At 66.3% G+C, this 17,415-nt stretch overlaps 1 protein-coding gene across 5 annotated transcripts in view; it reads left to right on the top strand.

Annotated features, from left to right (window-relative positions):
• The window catches only part of GALNT9 (polypeptide N-acetylgalactosaminyltransferase 9), a 107,722-nt gene extending 90,827 nt beyond the window's left edge, over positions 1-16,895 (top strand). For 4 of the 5 annotated variants that reach the window (XM_042911071.1, XM_042911072.1, XM_042911073.1 and 1 more), the window contains 5 exons: positions 7,034-7,219; positions 9,997-10,134; positions 11,088-11,183; positions 13,820-13,987; positions 16,089-16,895. In XM_042911071.1, the coding sequence (XP_042767005.1) occupies positions 7,034-7,219; positions 9,997-10,134; positions 11,088-11,183; positions 13,820-13,987; positions 16,089-16,235 (735 nt within the window). In that variant the 3' untranslated portion in view covers positions 16,236-16,895. The remainder of the gene's footprint in view (positions 1-7,033; positions 7,220-9,996; positions 10,135-11,087; positions 11,184-13,819; positions 13,988-16,088) is intronic. The other variant, XM_042911075.1, reaches the window with a different exon arrangement.
• The last annotated feature ends 520 nt before the right edge of the window (positions 16,896-17,415 follow it).

Below are 17,415 nucleotides of genomic sequence, written 5' to 3' on the forward strand. Positions count from 1 at the left end.
TGGATGGATGGAGAAATGGATGGATGAGTGTGTAGGTGGGTGAGTAGATGGATGGATGAAGGGAGGGATGGGTGGATGGACAGATGGACAGACGGATGGATGGAGGGAGGGATGGACAGACGGATGGATGGAGGGAGGGAGGGAGGGAGGGGTGGACGGGTGGATGGGTGTACAGGTGGATGGATGGATGGATGGATGGATGGATGGACAGATGAATGGATGGAGGGATGGATGGATGGAGGGATAGATGGATGGACGGATGGATGGAGAGATGGATGGATGAGTGTATAGGTGGGTGAATGGATGGATGGATGGAGGGAGAGAGGGAGGGGTGGACGGGTGGACGGGTGGATGGGTGTTCAGGTGGGTGGGTAGGTGGATGGATGGATGGACAGATGGATGGATGGAGGGATGGATGGATGGAGGGATGGAGGGATAGATGGATGGACGGATGGATGGAGAGATGGATGGATGAGTGTGTAGGTGAGTGAGTAGATGGATGGATGAAGGGAGGGATGGGTGGATGGACAGATGGACAGATGGTGGATGGAGGGAGGGAGGGATGGGTGGATGGGTGTACAGGTGGATGGATGGATGGACAGATGGATGGATGGAAGGATGGATGGATGGAGGGATGGAGGGATAGATGGATGGATGAGTGTATAGGTGGGTGAATGGATGGATGGATGGAGGGAGGGAGAGAGGGAGGGGTGGACGGGTGGATGGGTGTTCAGGTGGGTGGGTGGGTGGATGGATGGATGGAGGGATGGATGGATGGAGGGATGGATGGATGGATGGATGGATGGAGGGATAGATGGATGGACGGATGGATGGAGAGATGGATGGATGAGTGTATAGGTGGGTGAATGGATGGATGGATGGATGGACAGATGGATGGATGGATGGAGGGATGGAGGGATGGATGGATGGAGGGATGGAGGGATGGATGGATGGAGGGATGGAGGGATGGATGGATGGACGGATGGATGGAGAGATGGATGGATGAGTGTGTAGGTGGGTGAATGGAGGGAGGGAGGGAGGGAGGGGTGGACGGGTGGATGGGTGTTCAGGTGGGTGGGTGGGTGGGTGCAGGGGAGGGCAGGTGAACAAATGGATGGGGATGGCCAGGTGGGTGGGGAAGGGTGTCTCCTTAGGTGGGCTTATCGAACAGTCTCAGCAAGGCGGCTACTAAAGAAACAGTGTCACCGGGTGCTGAGGACCGTGCTCACAAAGTCCTTCCTGCCTGAAGTCACATCGGAGAGCCCGGGAACGCATTCCACGGAGCCTTAATTTAGACGCTGACTGCGTCTGCACACACGGTGGTGCCACCCAGAGCAAGGAATTATTTTGTCCCTGGAAGCCTGTGCTGTGCCACCCGCAAATCCCGTGAGTAAGAGATGAGGACCCTGGGCAGGTCGCGGATGAAACCTCGTTACCTCTGTTCTGCCAAAGTGGCTGGAAGACATGGGCCCCGTCGGGCCTGCAAGGCCCAGGGTGTCTGTGCAGCATTTTCTCCCGAGTGTGCTTCTCGTGGGCTGGACCAGAGAGCCAGGCGAGGACGCCCCGGGGGAGGGCCCCTCCACGGCCCGCGTCTTCACCCTCAAAGCAGCACACTCTGATTTTGCAAGAGGCTGGAACCTTCCTCACCCCAGCTGTGGGTCGACAGTGGGGCCTGTGTGAGGCGACCGCCTGGGGAACGGGCCTGAGGCCCCGCTGTCTGAGCCCCCGGCCGGCTGCCGGGTGTGGTAAGGCCGGCAGGTCAGGGCCCGGCTGCCTCTGAGGAGAGGGTGTTCCTCGGGGGCCCAGAGGTGGGGCAGCCAGGCCACGGGGGGCATTCGGGGCCAGGAGGCCAGGGTGGAGGAGGCTGGGCCGGAGGCTGTCCTGGGCTGGGTGGTTTGCACGCCAAGGGAGCCCCTCGGGCAGGCCGTCTGCTGCCCCTGCGAATCGGCTAGTCCAGGAGGACGGTCCCTCCACCCTGAGGACAGCGAGGCCCAGGAGTCACGTCATCAGACACAGAAAACCAGCAGGCGAGGTTCACACACAGGCCTGGCTTTTCCCTCCGCAGCAACAGAATCAGGGACCGGTGTCCCCACCCGCCTCGTCCACGCGGCGCGGGACCGGCCCCCTTCTGAACGAGCCCGTCACGGCCACGAACATCTGAGCACTCCAGAATCAACCCCCTCTTCCCCACACCCCGTTGGAGCAGCCCTCCCTTCTGAACAGTCCTGGGACGGGTGTGTCCCCGGCCCCACCCACGGCCCGGCCTGTCCCTGCACTTCGGGGCTGCTGGGCTGGCCTGGTTTCGGGGCCAGCATCTGTTTGAAGGGGTCGGGAGTGCCCAAGCCGTGGGTGGGAGCGTGGCCGACACAGTGGCCGCCCCGCCCCCCACCCCGCCCACGCCGATCTCCGCCAGGTGCTTCTCAGACGTTGTGACGCAGACACTGATGAAGGAGAGCCCGACCGTCCGCACCGCTCATGGCCCAGGCCATGCTGAGCACCCAGGAGCCACGTGTGCTCTGCCTGTCTCGACCCCGGGCAGTCCTCCGTGGACGCCCTCCATGGGCCCCCTCCCGCTGTACCCCAGCCGTCCAGCGTGGCCAAAGCTGGCCACGGGGGCCTCTCCGCCTGCAACCGACGTTTTCGGTGGGTCTTCCCAGGGAGGTGGTGAGGCCCGCGGGGTGAACTGTGAGTCGGGGGCCCCCACTCCCCCACGGAGGCCACAGCGATGCTGCGTGGAGCTGACACAGAAAGCCTTGAGAGCACACGGGTCTGCGGGGGGCCTCCGGATGCGTCGGCACGGGGCTCCCGCCCCGCCTGGAGAGCGGAGGCCCCGTGGCCTCCAGAGTGGCCTCGCCACGGGGCAGGAGGGCGGCCCCGTGGAACCGTGGCCCGTTCCATGGGGGGGCTGTCACAGACGGGAGGGACTGAGGGCTGAGCGTGCACGTGTGCACGTGGGCGTGCGTGGCGTAGTGGACGGGCGTGAGGCCCCCGAGACTCTGACCGAGAGCACAGGGCAGGTGACAGCCGCTCTCCGGAGGCGGTGCTCCTCGTGCCGGGCCGACGGCCTCACTGCACGGGGACAGCTCAGCGCGGGTGAAGGCGGGCGGGCTGGCCGAGAAGCCTAGGGCCCTGAGGGCTGGGGCCGCGCTCCTGGCACCTCGAATGAGCTCAGGGTCCAGAGGGCGTCTCCGGAAACTGCTGTGGGGCACGCCCCCCTCCCGCAGCCGCGTGGACGCGGGCGAAGCCCCCGGGGGTGACTGTGCTTCGGGGGGCGAGGAGGCACCGGGGAATCGCGCAGGCGGCTCCTGGCTTCCCAACGTTCTGAGAGCGCCGGCCCGCGGCAGACGTGGCGGCCAGGCCGCGGCGGGTCTCAGTCCCAGCCCCGCGGGCCCACGGTGCGCCGCCACGGCGGGGACGGTCCGACCGCTCCACGGTGTCCACGCGCCCTCTGGCACCGGCAGGACGTCCGAGGAGCTGGGATGCGGGGGGTTGAGGTCCCCCCGCCCCGCGCTCCTTCCCTCTGCACGGCTGCCTGCCGACCTGACGCCTGGTCCCCCCTTTGCGTCTGCTGTTCTGGTTGGGGGGCAGTTGGCGGGGTTGACGGAGATAATTACCGGTTGAGGCACAGGCGGGTGTGACTCAGATCCGTGGCGCCTCCGGGCTGAGGGGTTCACGCAACAGCCCAGGCTGCCTGCCGCACCGCGAGCCGGCCGCGTGACCCCGGGCCCGTCTCCTGACCTCTCGGTGCCTCCACCCCTGTTTCCACCGGAATTAACCCTGCGCCGCACTGACACGGGGTCGTTGGGCTTTCTGTCCTCCCGGCACCACCTAGTCCAGCCTCCTCAGTCAGGAACACGGCGACAGGATCCCCACCAACAGAGGCTTGAGCAGATGGGGGGCTCCGCCTCTCTCACGAAGCACGGAGCTGACGGCTCTAACTTTCCGCCGGCCGGCCGGCCCTGCTGTGTAGACCCTGAGCCTCACGATGGTTGCCTCCCGGCCACAGAGTGGCTGCCACTCCTCCAGACCTCACGTCCGTATCCAGAAAGAAGGGCAGAGGGCCCTGCAGCTGAGTCTGTTTCTTTTTTTTCTAATCAGGGTAAGCTTTCCTACAAGCCCCACCCCCAGACCTCTGCTCTCGTCTCGTTGGCCAGAACTGTCTGGCACGGCCTCCTCTAGCTACAGGGAGTGGGAAGGTGGGGTCCATGATGTTACCGGAGCCTTGGCCCCGTCACCTCCACGTAGAAGTGCCCCCGCCGGCCCTACCTGGCTCCTGCCCTGCACAGCAGCTGTCCATCCGGTGACGCCCAGAACCCCGGGCGAGCTCACCTGCCTACTTCCTGTCGCTCTGTCCTGGTTTGGGGGCGTGGGGGAGGCTCCCGGGGGGGTTTCACCCCCCACGGCGGCCTTCGCTGCCTCCACTCGGCACAGGGGAGCGTGTCATTCGCTGGGGCCTGCAGGCGATGTCCCCGGGAGTGTTTGTGGGGGAGGCGGACGGCCCCTCGGTGCAGCCCTCTCTCGGACGCACACCTACCAGTGTGACGGGCGCGCAGGCCTCCGACAAGAGCAAGGCGACCGCGTGCTTCGTCGTCCACCGGGACGCCCTCGAGAGTTGCCGTGGACCGGGACGCCAGGTCAGCGGGCGTGAACGGGGCCTGTCCTGGGCAGCAGGTGTTGACTAGGGTTTGCTGCGTTGCCCCCGCGTGCAGCCGCCCCTCGCGGCTGCATCAGGTAGCTCCCGGCTGGGAGCCTCCCTTCGGACTCTGCGGCTTAGGAGCCATTTCCTTAGCCCGCGAAGCTGTGGGCCGACCACGCCCTCTCCGGAGGGCCGGCCCCGGCTCGTCCTCGTGGTGGTGGCCAGGGCACAGGGAGCTGAGGCCCGAGCAGGGTGTCCTGGGGCCCGAGCTGGGACCCGGCACTCGGCCGCTCTGCCCCCCTCTGGTGTGCGCGAATCACGCACCCGGGGGCTCGGGCGACGGTCTCCGCCCTCGGTAGGGTCGTCCGCGGCTCCGATGCAGAGAAGAGATTTGACGGCCGGGCTCCGGGATGGGGGCTGTGCGCCAGCACGCCGACCTGGGTGAGGCCCGGTCGGTGGGCGTTTGTCCTTTCCTCCGCCGTTGGGGTGCTTGCAGAGCGAGTGGGGATGTCCCCCCTCCACCCCGAAATCCCTGAGCCCACGTGCTGTTGGGATGCCAGGCGGGCGTGTGCCTGCGCGTCCAGCGGCTTGGGGAAGGTTGCAGATGCCCCCTTAACCTCAGGCACCTGCGGCCCTCGCCCCCCAACCCTGAGCACCCTGTGGGGCCCAGCCCGGAGGACGGGGAGAATGACCCCAGCTCCCGCCGTCTGGAAACGCTCTCGCCTTTCTGAGCGGAGGAGACAGACCGTGGCCGAATGTTGCCCAGGAAAGACGGGGGTCTGAAGGGGCCCTGAGCTCGCCCACAAAGCCCCACGTGCGACAGTCTGTGTCCAGCCGCCCTCACGTAACTAAGGCTTGAGGCCACTGAACCAGACCGAGCGGGGCCTTTCCCGCCATCCCGTCCTGCGGCCGCGCCATCCAGGGTGGCCGCACCAGCCGCACACCTTTCAAGGGCTCAGTGGCCGGAGGCAGCCGTGGCTCACCTTTCGGCGGCCCAGATCTAGAACACGCCCGTCCCCGCAGAAAGTTCTGCTGGGCAGGTCTGGCGGTTGCTAACAGATTCCTGAACGTGAATTCATTCATCCATCGAACAGCCTGCGCTGAGTGCTGACCACGCGCCCGTTTTGTTCTGAGTGCAGCGGGTGGGGCCGTGGTCCCGGAGCGCAGGCCGCAGAGGGACAGACAGACCAGGGGTGACGGGACCAAGGGGCTGCAGCGTCACATCAGAGAGTGAGGAGAGGACCACAAAGAGGAGGCATCTGAGCACAGGCTTGTGGGCAGGGGCAAAGGCCCTGGGGCCGTGGGGAGAGCAGTGGAGAGACAGGTGGGGGCAGGGAGCCCCGGGAGCACCAGGGGCCAGCTGAGGCACGGAGGCCCCTCCAGGATGCACAGTGATGGCGGCTGCAGAAGGCCCGGGGTGGGGGGGCGGGGGGAAATCACGGCGCCGTCCCTGCAGGTCCGCCAGGCTCCCACTGTGGTGCTTCTGTGTTTGCCTTCTGGAACATTCTTGGCTCAGCAGGCGTCCAGCTGCGTCCCCAGCCTCCCCGCTGCCCTGCAGCCTCCCAGGACCAGGCGCTGGGGGCAGGGTCCCCACCGTCAGTGTGAAGGAGCTGGCTCTGTCCGCTGGGCTCTGTGCAGCGGGCAGAGCACGGGTCCCCCGCGGGCTAGGAGCCCAGCAGGGGGAGACTGTTGGCCGCGTGCTGGGAACCCGTGAGGAACCCCCAGCCTCCCCCCACACACAGGACGTCCCACCTGCCCGGACATGACTTGTTGCGGCCGTGTGGGGTGTCAGGAGGGGGACCCTCAGCTGCGAGATGTCCCCCCTCCTTCCCCTGCTTTCTGAAGGCAAAGTCGGGCAGGGGAGGAGGCAGGGATCCCCCGTCACCTTCCCCAAACGAGGGCTCGGCTCTGTAGTGAGTGAGCGGCAGCCCCAAGAGGGTGTCTGGATGGTCAGGCTGTGCACTGAGACAGACGAGGAGAGGACGGTGCGCCCGCGGGTCAGGGTCTTTGGGGACAGTTAGGGACTTCAGGGAGTCCTGCGCTCCGGGAAGCAGCTGTAAGACGCTTTCTTGGCCGAGACCGGGTGTGTCTGGGGTGCTTGAGGCAGCGTCTGCGAGGCCAGCACCGCGGATCGAGGGTGTCTGGATGGTCGGCCTGCTCTTTCCAGACTGGATTGCGGGCTTGTTCCTCTGGCGGGGGGGCAGCGGCTGGTGTTGAAGCCCCCGGGCCAGGCCCCCCCCCCACCCCCGCACGGAGCAAGCACAGGGCAGGGGGGCAAGGGGGCAGGGGGCAGGAGAGACGAATGTGGTGGGAGGCCCGGAAGGGGAGGCCGTCTCCCCGGAGCGGGCTCTGGAGCGTGGTCCCGGGCCCGCGGGCGGCCGTGCTGTGTCCCCACAGGTGTGGCAGTGTGGCGGCAGCATGGAGGTGCTCCCCTGCTCCCGCGTGGCCCACATCGAGCGCAGCAAGAAGCCCTACAACAACGACATCGACTACTACGCCAAGCGCAACGCCCTGCGGGCAGCGGAGGTGTGGATGGACAGCTTCAAGTCCCACGTGTACATGGCCTGGAACATCCCCATGACCGTAAGCCGGGGCGCGGCGGGGCGGGGGGGGCGGCGGCTGCGAGCGAGCCTCGCCGCGCCCCGTGGTGATGCCGGCAAGGACCCGGGGCCCATGTGCGGACGCACAAGCACGGGGTCTCGCCGGACGCGGGCTCTGGCAGCGCGTGCAGCCCCGGCTCGCCGCCCGCCCCGCTGCACCCTGCGTGCCGTTTGCTTGTGCTTTCTCGTGGCCAGTTACACGCGGTATAGGGTCTGCATTGCGGCCTTTTGTTTATGACTATTTCTGAGAGAGAGACAGATCGTGAGCGGGGGAGGGGCAGAGAGAGGGAGAGAGGGAGACACAGAATCCGAAACAGGTTCCAGGCTCCGAGCGGTCAGCACAGAGCCCGAGGCGGGGCTCGGACCCACGAACTGTGAGATCATGACCTGAGCCAAGGTCGGACGCTGAACCGACTGAGCCACCCAGGTGTCCCTACTCTTCCTTTTTTTTTAATGTTTATTTTTGAGAGAGAGAAAGAGAGCATGAGCTGGGAAGGGGCAGAGAGAGAGGGAGACACAGAATCCCAGGCAGGCGCCAGGCTCCGAGCCATTAGCACAGAGCCCAACGCGGGGCTCGAACTCAGAAACTGCGAGATCACGACCTGAGCCGAAGTCTCATCAGACGCTCAACCGACTGAGCCACCCAGGCGCCCCTCCATTTTAGCCCTTTTAAACCACGCAGTTCTGGGGCCTCGCACACACCCACAGTGCCGCACGACCACCCACCTGCCTAGTCCCCCAAAAAATCACGGAACCCGGTAGGCAGCTAATCCCCGTCTGCCGCCCCCCAGCCCTCAGCACCCGGCCGTCTGCTCTGTCCCGGGATTTACCTGTTCCGGACGCTTCCTTCCCATAAATGGGGCTCACGGCACTTCTCCTCTTGTGTCTGGCTCCTTGCACGGAGCACCATGTTCTCAGGTCCGTCCACGTGTGGCGGGTGTCAGGGTATCAGTGCTTCCTTTCCGTGGCCGGGTCACGTTCCACGTATGGATGGACCACGGTTGGTTTAGCCGTCCTTCTGTCCACGGACACCGTCCACGGATACCCGGGTTGCTTCCTGTCTCTTTGGTCCTTGCAGCTTCGACCCACATCTAGTGAGGGGTTGCTGTTTGTTTTTACTTTGTGGTCAACCGAGTCCCGTAAATAGCCTGTATTCTGGCTTCTCTTGAAAACCCAGAAGACCCGGTTCCCCGGCCTCTGTGACGGTAATGAGGGCGGGTACCCAGCAGAGGCTGCCCCTCACGTGGGGCGATGTCTAGGCCGCCGGTCCCGGCGCATCGGCTGTGGAACCAGCCTTCACTCGCGTGTGGCTTCCCCGGCCACCGGAGGGTACGAGGCTGGGCGCCCTGGGGACACCCGTCCCGGACACGGCTTTGTGAAAAACACGCCGTAAGCGCCAGATCTCGAGTCATGAGCCTGCACCCACGTGTACACGTGTGTGTGTGATTATCTGCCCACGTGTAGAACGCCCGCTACGTAACACAAGTTGCAGAAACACCACCGATCTCCGAGACGTGCATTTCTCACTGCTACCAGCTAACCTCCCAAACCAACAGGGCGTGCCCAGAGTCTGGGTGACGCTGCTGGAGGGGCAGGCTGGGCCACCTGCTCACAAGGCCGCTGTCCCAGGCGGGGACGGGGGTGGGGGGCACGGAGGCTCCTCGAGCGGTAGTTTCCAGCCACGTGAGCGACACCATGGAAACACACGCACGTTTATCAGAGATGGAGGGAGGGCACACAGTCCCTTATGAACCCTCATATTTCACCAAGGGACCCCATTCAGGAAGCTGCCCCATCACCCCTCAAAAGGGAACCTGGGCGTTGTCACCACGGGGCCTGCAGGCCACGTGCGTGCGGGGTCCACGGCTCCGGACCAGAGGCTGGCAGACGCCCTCCCCCGTCTCATTGTAGCCCTGCGCTCCCCGCCCCCTGCCCGGACTCACCTGCTGCTCGTGTGAAGGCTGTGAGGGGCTCCTCTGTGGCCACGGCCACCACGTGGAGGAGGGAGAGGGGCTCTCCCTGGGCAGCGACCTCCCCGCCGGGCTTGGCTGGCATTGGAGCCCCGGGCACCCTGGCCTGGGAAGGCACTCTCCCAGACCCACTCACAGAGGGCTTGGTGCCTGTCACGGTGTCGGGGGCCCCAAGGCCACCCTCAGCTTCGACGTTCGGCCAGAAGGACCCAGAACTCCAAAAAGCTGTGCTGCTCAGCCTGTGGTTTCTTGCAGCGAGAGAACACAGAGTCCCAGGGCTCGTGTAGACAGCACGTACCCCTCCCGGCAACGCCGTGTGGCGGTATGCATGGCGGGTCAACAACCAGGGACACCAACCCAAGCCTGGGGCTTGTCCACGCAGAGCCAGCCTCCGCACGGCTGACCGTAGCCCGTAGGTCACACTGATACCCCACCACGGCCCAAAGCCCCGCAGAGACCGCCCTGCGGCATAGACCGTCGGGCCCAAACCCCAGGCAGACGCTCGGTGACAGGCGGGATGGTCCGAGGGCTCAGAGGTCGTCTCGCAGGGGGCGGGGGTGGGGGCCGAGGGGACGAGCCAGCGCACGGCCCGTGGCCGTCTGTCCGGCCGGGGCTGGTCTCCAGCAGGCAGGACAGGCCAGGCCCTCCCCTTCGGGAACAGCCGGGCCAGCACGGGTCCTGGGAGGGCCGGGGGCCGCCGCCGGTCAAGCCCTGAGGGGTGGGGCCGCTCCCCTGTCTGTCACGGGCCGGGGGGACGCGGCCAGCCCCCGCCTCGCCTCCCGCCTTGCAGAACCCAGGGGTGGACTTCGGGGACGTGTCTGAGCGGCTGGCGCTTCGCCAGAGGCTGAAATGCCGCAGCTTCCAGTGGTACCTAGAGAACGTGTACCCGGAGATGCGGACCTACAACGACACCCTCACGTACGGAGAGGTACCGCCTCCACCTGGGGGGCCCCACGCGGGCGGGTCGGGCAGGCTCCCCGCCCGGACGCGCGCCCACGTGCCCGCCACCAGCCAGCACGGTGCCCAGACGGGTTCTCGTGCACGCGCGCGCGGAGCAGTGTCAGAGCCCAGACTCACGCGGGTACGCACGCGTACGGAAGCACACAGGGTAGACACGGGGACACGTGCACGCACGCACGTGTGCACAGACACATCCACACGTGTGTGTGGACACACATCCACGTGCACGAGAGCGGACCCCTGAGTGCATTAGCGTCTGCACACTCGTACGTGTACGTGCGCGAGACCTGAAAGGGTACGTTTGCACACAGTCTGGCTCACGTGCGCACACAGCGAGCTACTGACACACCTTCCCTCGGGGGCACACGCCCAAAGGTGCCCGCCTGCGCTCACGGAGACGCACGATACTCGCTGACACAAAATGTCAGGCGAGCGGGTGCTCCCTGACCACGGAGATGTGCCGGCCGACGCATCCACACACACGTAGCCGGGCTCGTATGCACAGAGCACGCACGTAAGTGCAAACAGAACACACACGTGGGTCCGCGCGCCCGCCGCACGGGCCCTCGCCTGCACCAGCACTCGCAGCTCTGTACAGCTGGCGAGAGGACGCCGTGTCCCCGTCCCGTCACCCTGGTCTGTGCTGGCGGGGAGGGCGGTCTCCCTTCAGTCGGGGCGTCTGCCGCTCCGGGGGGACCCTGGCCCCGTGTGGGAGGAGCGCACGCCCTCTGGCCCTGGGCTCGCGCTCAGCGCGCGGCGAGAAGGGTGCCCGGGTGGACGGTGCGGGCTGGCCTGTCTGTTCCTGGAGCTCGCGTTCTCCGGCAGAGCAGACTTCTCTGCCCCTTGGGGAGGGGGGGCGGCCTCGCGCTGGCCTTTGGGACCCCCCAACAACGGGGTTTCTCCTTCGGCTTCTGGTTGTAGGTGAGAAACAGCAAAGCCAGTGGCTACTGCCTGGACCAGGGAGCGGAAGACGACGACCACGCCATCCTCTACCCCTGCCACGGGATGTCCTCTCAGGTGCGAGGGGCGGCTGCACCCCACGACGGGGGGAGGTGCGTGCAGGAGGGGCGGGTCGCGGCAGGCTGGGTCCAGGCTTCGGGCAGCGCGGAGACCCTCAGGGAACCCCCCCGCCCCAGGTGCACCGAGACCAGGGCTTTTGCAGCCAAACCAGCCCTGGGCGAGTCACGTCACCTCCCTCGCCTCAGTTTCCCCATCCAGCAGATGGGACCCTAAAGGTACTTGACCTGTCGGGGCTGTTGTGGATCACGTGGGAAGGCGTCTGCCGCGGCGTGGGCAGAACCGGGGAGGTGTCGCGGTCCCCACTGGTCCTTACCGGCTGAGCTCCTCCCACGTGATCTTCAGCCCGGGCTCCAGCCCGAATCACCTGGGGGGACTTAGCAACGTGCACACCGACGCCCAGCGCCCGGGCCGGCGGCACCAGGCGGCACAGGGGCAGGTCTGGGGATGCGGACGAGGCGGCCCCGGCGGAGAGCCCGGGGATTCTGGCCCCGAGGGGACCCGCTGCTGGCGAAGGCAGTGCTTCTGTTTGGTGCATGTTGCTGCTATTTCAGCCAGACCCCAGGGTGCTTTCCCCAAATGACCCTCAGCTCCCCCCGAAGGCACTCTCTGAGTCTCAGCCGCGCTCTCGGACGTCGTCCGGGGGACCCTCGCGGTGACCTGCGCCGGCCTGGGCAGCGAGAAGCTGTCGTGTCCACGAGGCCCCCGGCGGTTCGTGGCGGGCTGTGGCACTGGAGCGGAGAGCGTGGGTGCCCCCGGCCGCCTCCTGCAGCTTCGTCCCGCAGCAGCTGGGATTGAGACAAGACAGTCACCCACCGGGAGGCAGGCGTGGCCTCCAGGAGGAAATCCGGTCCGCTGGCCTGTTCTCCGGCTGGCGCCCGATGTGAGGGGCCACGTCCCGCTGGGCGTCTCTGAACACGCCCGACGAGGAGCCACCGGAGGGGATCAGTGGACCAGAGTTTTCCCCAGCAAGTCCTGCGGCATGAGAGGGGACGCCATAAACGACGTGGCCCCCACGACCCTCCTGGCGGGGCTCACACATGCCGTTGGGCTCGCACAGCACCAGCCAGGCCATGGCGAGGCTGCAGGATCCCCTTCTGGGGCGGCGCTCGCCCGGCCGTCAGCTCAGGAGGACCTCGGAGCCTCCCCACGTGGCCTCTCCCCAGGCTGCTGGTTCCCAGGGCAAGCACCCCAGGAGAACAGGGGCGTCACGACCGTTTACACCCAGCCTCAGGAGTCAGACCGCACGTCCGTGGTGTCCACTCGCTCCCCAGAAAGATCCGGGGGAGACTGTAGGTCCCCACCCTTAACAGGAGGGGTCAAAGTCACAGCTACGGAGCGTGCGGGGCGGGAGGCAGCATTACAGCTTGTGTTCCATAAGATTGTGCTGGAAAATAAAGCCTTCGGGGGGGGGGGGGGGGGCCCGCAGTGCATTCAGGTGGTGCGTGTGCATGGGTGTGTGTACATGTGTGCATATGTGCGTGTGCATGCACGAGTGTGTGCGTGTACATGTGTGCACATGTGTATTCATGGGTGCGTCACATGTGTATGCGTGTGGGTGCGTGCATGTGCATGGGTGCGTGTGTGTACATGTGTGTGTACGTGTGTGCATATGTGCGTGTGCATGCATGAGTGTGTGTGTGCGCGTGTACATGTGCATGGGTGCATGTGTGTACACATGGGCATGTGCACGTGGGTGGGTGCGTGTGTACACGTGTGTGTATTCATGGGTGCGTCACGTGTGTGTACATGGGTGGGTGCATGCATGTGTGCATATGGGTGTGTGCGTATGTACACGTGTGTGCATGTGCATGCATGAGTGTGTTGTGCGCGTGTACGTGTGTGCGTGTGTGTGTATTCATGGGTGCGTCACGTGTGTGTGCGTGCATGCATGTGTGTGCGTGTGTACACGTGTGTGTATATGCGTGTACATGCGTATACGTGTGTGTGCGCGTGGGTGTGTGTGTGCATGTGTGCACGTGCATGCATAGATGTGTGTGCGTTGTGCGTGTCCACACGTGTGCCTGTATGTGCACGTGCTCACGCATGAGGGGGAAGAGACGGGGCAGGGAGGGGAGAGAGACGCAGCCGTAGCACCTGCTTGTTGACTGAGCGTGAGCTGCTTTTGAAGCGCTTTTGTGTCGTGCCCCCTGGATCCTTCCGGTAGCCCAGCCAGGCAGGTGCTGTCACGACCTCCTGTGTACAGACGAGGACGCGGAGGCAGGGAGGTGACGTGACTTGCCCAGGGCCACACAACTGGGGAATGCCAGGCATCTATGAACTGGCTCCTGGCCTGAGGGTTTGGTTGTTACTTTCGTGGTGTTTGGCGAACAAGTGGGACCCAGGCGCACGTGAACTTGGGGCCGCTCCCCACGCGGAAGTGAACGTTCACCCCCTGGTGGTTCTGGGCAGATGGTGCGCCCTGAGGGCACGTGTGAGCTTCCCTCCTCTGGGCCGAGAGAGGGGCCCCGGGAAGCTGAGGGCCGAGCACAGTTCTGGAAGGGGGCCTGAGGCAGTCCTGCGGGGGGCGTGGGTGGAAGGAACGGGGGGGGCCAGGGGAGCGGGCGTCTGGCTCGCCCGGTGCCCGCCCCCCCGCCTTCCCTGACACCCAGCCCGTCCCCGCGGTCCTCCCGCAGCTGGTGCGCTACAGCGCTGAGGGCTTGCTGCAGCTGGGCCCCCTGGGCTCCACCGCCTTCCTGCCCGACTCCAAGTGCCTGGTGGACGACGGCAGGAGCCGCGTGCCCGCCCTGAAAACGTGTGAGGACGTGGCCCGGCCAGCGCAGCGGCTGTGGGACTTCACCCAGGTCGGCAGGGCACCGGGCACCCCCTGCCCCCGCCCCTGCCCCCGGGGCCCGGGTGCGGGGGAGGAGCTGTGAGGGCACAGGGGTCCTGGATCGGCCGCTCCCGGGTCCACTCCCCCTGGTGACCTACCTCTGGCCACACAGCCAGGGAGGGGCCCGCCGGTCTGGGCACAGCACTGTGGCTGCCCAAGCTCCCGCCTCCTCTGGCCTCCCGGAGGGAACGGGGTGTGACCGCCACCGGGAAGCCCTCAGGGCAGCTCCTGGCCAAGCGGGGCCAGGCTGGACTCCCTGCCGAAATCAGCCCCTGCTGGGCCCTGGCTTAGAATTTCCAGCCCCGAGAACATATGGGGCGGACGAGTCAGTGGCGGCCTCCCTGCCTGGTGCAGCAGCCTGGACTCCCGCCCCCCCAGCCCTGGGGACCCCGGCCCAGGCCCCTCCCCGACAGCAGCCACCGGCTGGGATGCTGCCTGGCCCAGAACGACAGCCGCGGCGGGCAGCTGGCCCCCGGGGAAGGCGCAGGAGGGGCAGGAGGGGCCTCCCAGCCCCGGGCGGCTCTGGGCCGAATCCCGCTGGCACTTCTGTCCGGCTGCCTTCCTCCGTGTGGCCCTCTCCGCAGCCCCTCCCGCCCTCTGTGCCCCCCGCTCTCCCCCTGCACCCCACATGCGTCCATCCAAACACCGCACGCCCTTCTCTGGCGTCCAGGTTTCCACCCACATCAGCCCAGGACTCGCCCTCTTGGGACTTGCTCCTGGGGAGACCCCGCCTCCCTCCAGCCCTGCTGAGTGCCCCCGACCCCTCTCCCTCAAAGCCATTTGTGTCCTAAATCTCTGCCGTCTCCCCTGGCGGCTGAACGCCCCAGATGTGCATGCTCTCGCGTCTGAGGTCAGGTGCCGAGGGCCCTGGGGGCTCCTTCCTGCCTCTCCAGCCTCTCCTGGGCTTGTGGCCACACCTCTCTTCCCTTAGCCCGCTGTCTGGCCTCCCGGTCTCCAAACCTGTCCCCTGGTCGGCCGAGGGCACCCTGCTCTGGCTTCTCCTGTCTTCACCACTCACATCTGCTCAGACCCTCAGGCCACAGCACCAGGTCCTGGGGGCAAGGGCCTGGTGCGTCTGACCTGTTTCTCTAGAACTCTCTGCCCTTGGTACTTGGTAGCCAGGCTCTGGGCCTGGGGAGCCACTCCCAGCCCCGCCACCGCCCCGTCCCGGGCTCTCCCACCTGACAGCGGGCATCTTCCAGGGGACATCCCTGGTCTCATCCCCCACCCCAACCCCACACGCTCCCTGCCTCCGCTCCCACCAGGCAGCCCTGTGACAAATAAACACCCTTGGCAGCCCTGCCCTGGGCCTCGGGGACTGGGACTTTCAGTGACCGGAGGGGCTGCAGGGGTGAGCTGTCACGGTTTCGGGGGCAGAGCCAGCAAGGGTCAGAGGTCCCCAGGAGGCTGGGTTTGGGGTCGGGATGGCGAGAAGGAGCTGTCTGGAAAAGAAAGGAAAACACAGTGTACAATCCTGAGGTCCTCAGGCTTGGGCCGGGGTCCTTGATGTCTGGGAGACCAGAGGGCCTGCGTGGGTGACCTGTGGGCAGATCGGATATGCCAGGCAGTGGGGACGCACTTGGGGGAGCCCCCTGTCTCAGGGGCCCTGTCTCCATTGTGCTAGTCACTCCTTGGACCCCAGGAGCAAGGCAGGCAGGTGACACAGCTGATAGGGTGAAGATGCCTAAGGACAGAGGACCAGGAAGGGACAGAGGGACCAGGAGGGGACAGAGGGATGGGGGGGAACAGAGAGGTGGGGGGGGTCAGAGGGACCAGAGGAGACCAGAGGGATTGGAGGTGGGGAGACAGAGGGACCAGGAGGGGACAGAGGAGCAGGAGGGGACAGAGGGATGGGAGGGAACAGAGAGGTGGGGGGGTCAGAGGGACCAGGAGGGGACAGAGAGACCAGGAGGGACAGAGGAGCAGGAGGGGACAGAGGAATGGGAAACAGACCCCAGAGTCTTGGGTGGCCATGCAGTGACCTGTATGGGGCCGGTCAGCGCCCCACTCCCAAGGTGCTCTCGGGACGGGCCCCCTGGGCGTCCATGCTGACCTGTCTCCCCTCCTGGCAGAGCGGCCCTATCGTGAGTCGAGACACAGGCAGGTGCCTGGAGGTGGAAATGTCCAAGGACGCCAACTTCGGGCTGCGGCTGGTGGTACAGAGATGCTCGGGGCAGAAGTGGACCATCAGGAGCTGGCTCAAGCGCGGGCGACACTGACCGCCAGCCCCCCCCCCGTGCCCTCCCGGATGCAGACCCCGAGGACCCGGGGAGGGCGTCGGGCCGCCTGCTGGGCCGCGTCCCTGGGACCGCGGGGGCCCCCTGTGCACTCCGGAGGCAGGTGCCAGGGACCGGCCGGCCCAGCAGGAGCACAGACCCCGAAGCCAAGCCCACCTCGGAATCACGTGCCTTTTCTACGGTATTCCTGTCCGGGCCGCCGGGCCGGCCACCTCTTCTGCATGAAGCCCCCTGTACGTTCCCCCCCCCCCCCCCCCCCCGTCGCGGAAATAACCCCCGTGAGCTCCGTGGGTGGCCCAAGCTCCCGTCCCGGCCGGGCAGGACCGTGGCCTCCTCCCGTCTTCTGACCATCTAAGGAAAAGCCCAGAAGAGCAGAGCAGAGCCCTCTCTGAGGTTGGGGGCGCGGGGACGCGGCTGCGGCCGTCCCGGCGACGCCCCAGGCAGTGCTGACCAGGAGGCCGGTTGCCGCCCCGATCCAGCGCCGAGCGGGTCAAACAGGACAGAGCTGGTCTTGTCCTCCGGAGCCCTAGCGGCTGGGTCGTCCGGGGTCGGGGCCCCTGTTCCAGCATCTCGCCCGGGGCCAGGCGCCTCCCCCCAGCCTTGTTGCTCCAAGGCGGGGGTCAGCGAACTGCGACCCACAGCCCTGTGCCTGTTTTTATAAATAAAGTTTTATTGGCACACAGCCGCACCCACCTGCCTCTGTATGGTCCGGCGCGACCCTTGCCCGGGGCCAGAGTTGAGCAGGAGCACGCGCCCCACGGGCCGTCCCAGGGGCTCCGAGATGCCGTCTCTGGGCGGGCCGGTGCTTAATGATTGAGGTGAACATCACAGGGCCCCGCCCGTCCCCGTCCCCCAGCAGAGCCACCGCCCGCTACGCCCAGCAGCAGGTGCGCCCGACACTAGCCGCTCCCCGGTACTACCCCACACTAGCGCCCTCATTCTGGGTGGAAGGCCTCAGTCGCCCAGCGGTGGGGACAGCTACCAGACCGACGCCCGCACAGCCCTCGCACTGCGGTCTCCCGGCGCCTAGGGGTCTCCCCCGGGGCAGAAACTGTGGCTGTGTTGGAGACTTCCAACCCCCCCCCCCCCCCATTCTTGTAGAGCAGCCCAGAGCAGGGTTCCTGGACACCCGGGCTGCTTCACACAGGACTTAGCTGGTCCC

Source organism: Panthera leo, chromosome D3, assembly GCF_018350215.1.
Source record: "Panthera leo isolate Ple1 chromosome D3, P.leo_Ple1_pat1.1, whole genome shotgun sequence".
Lineage (NCBI taxonomy): Eukaryota > Metazoa > Chordata > Mammalia > Carnivora > Felidae > Panthera > Panthera leo.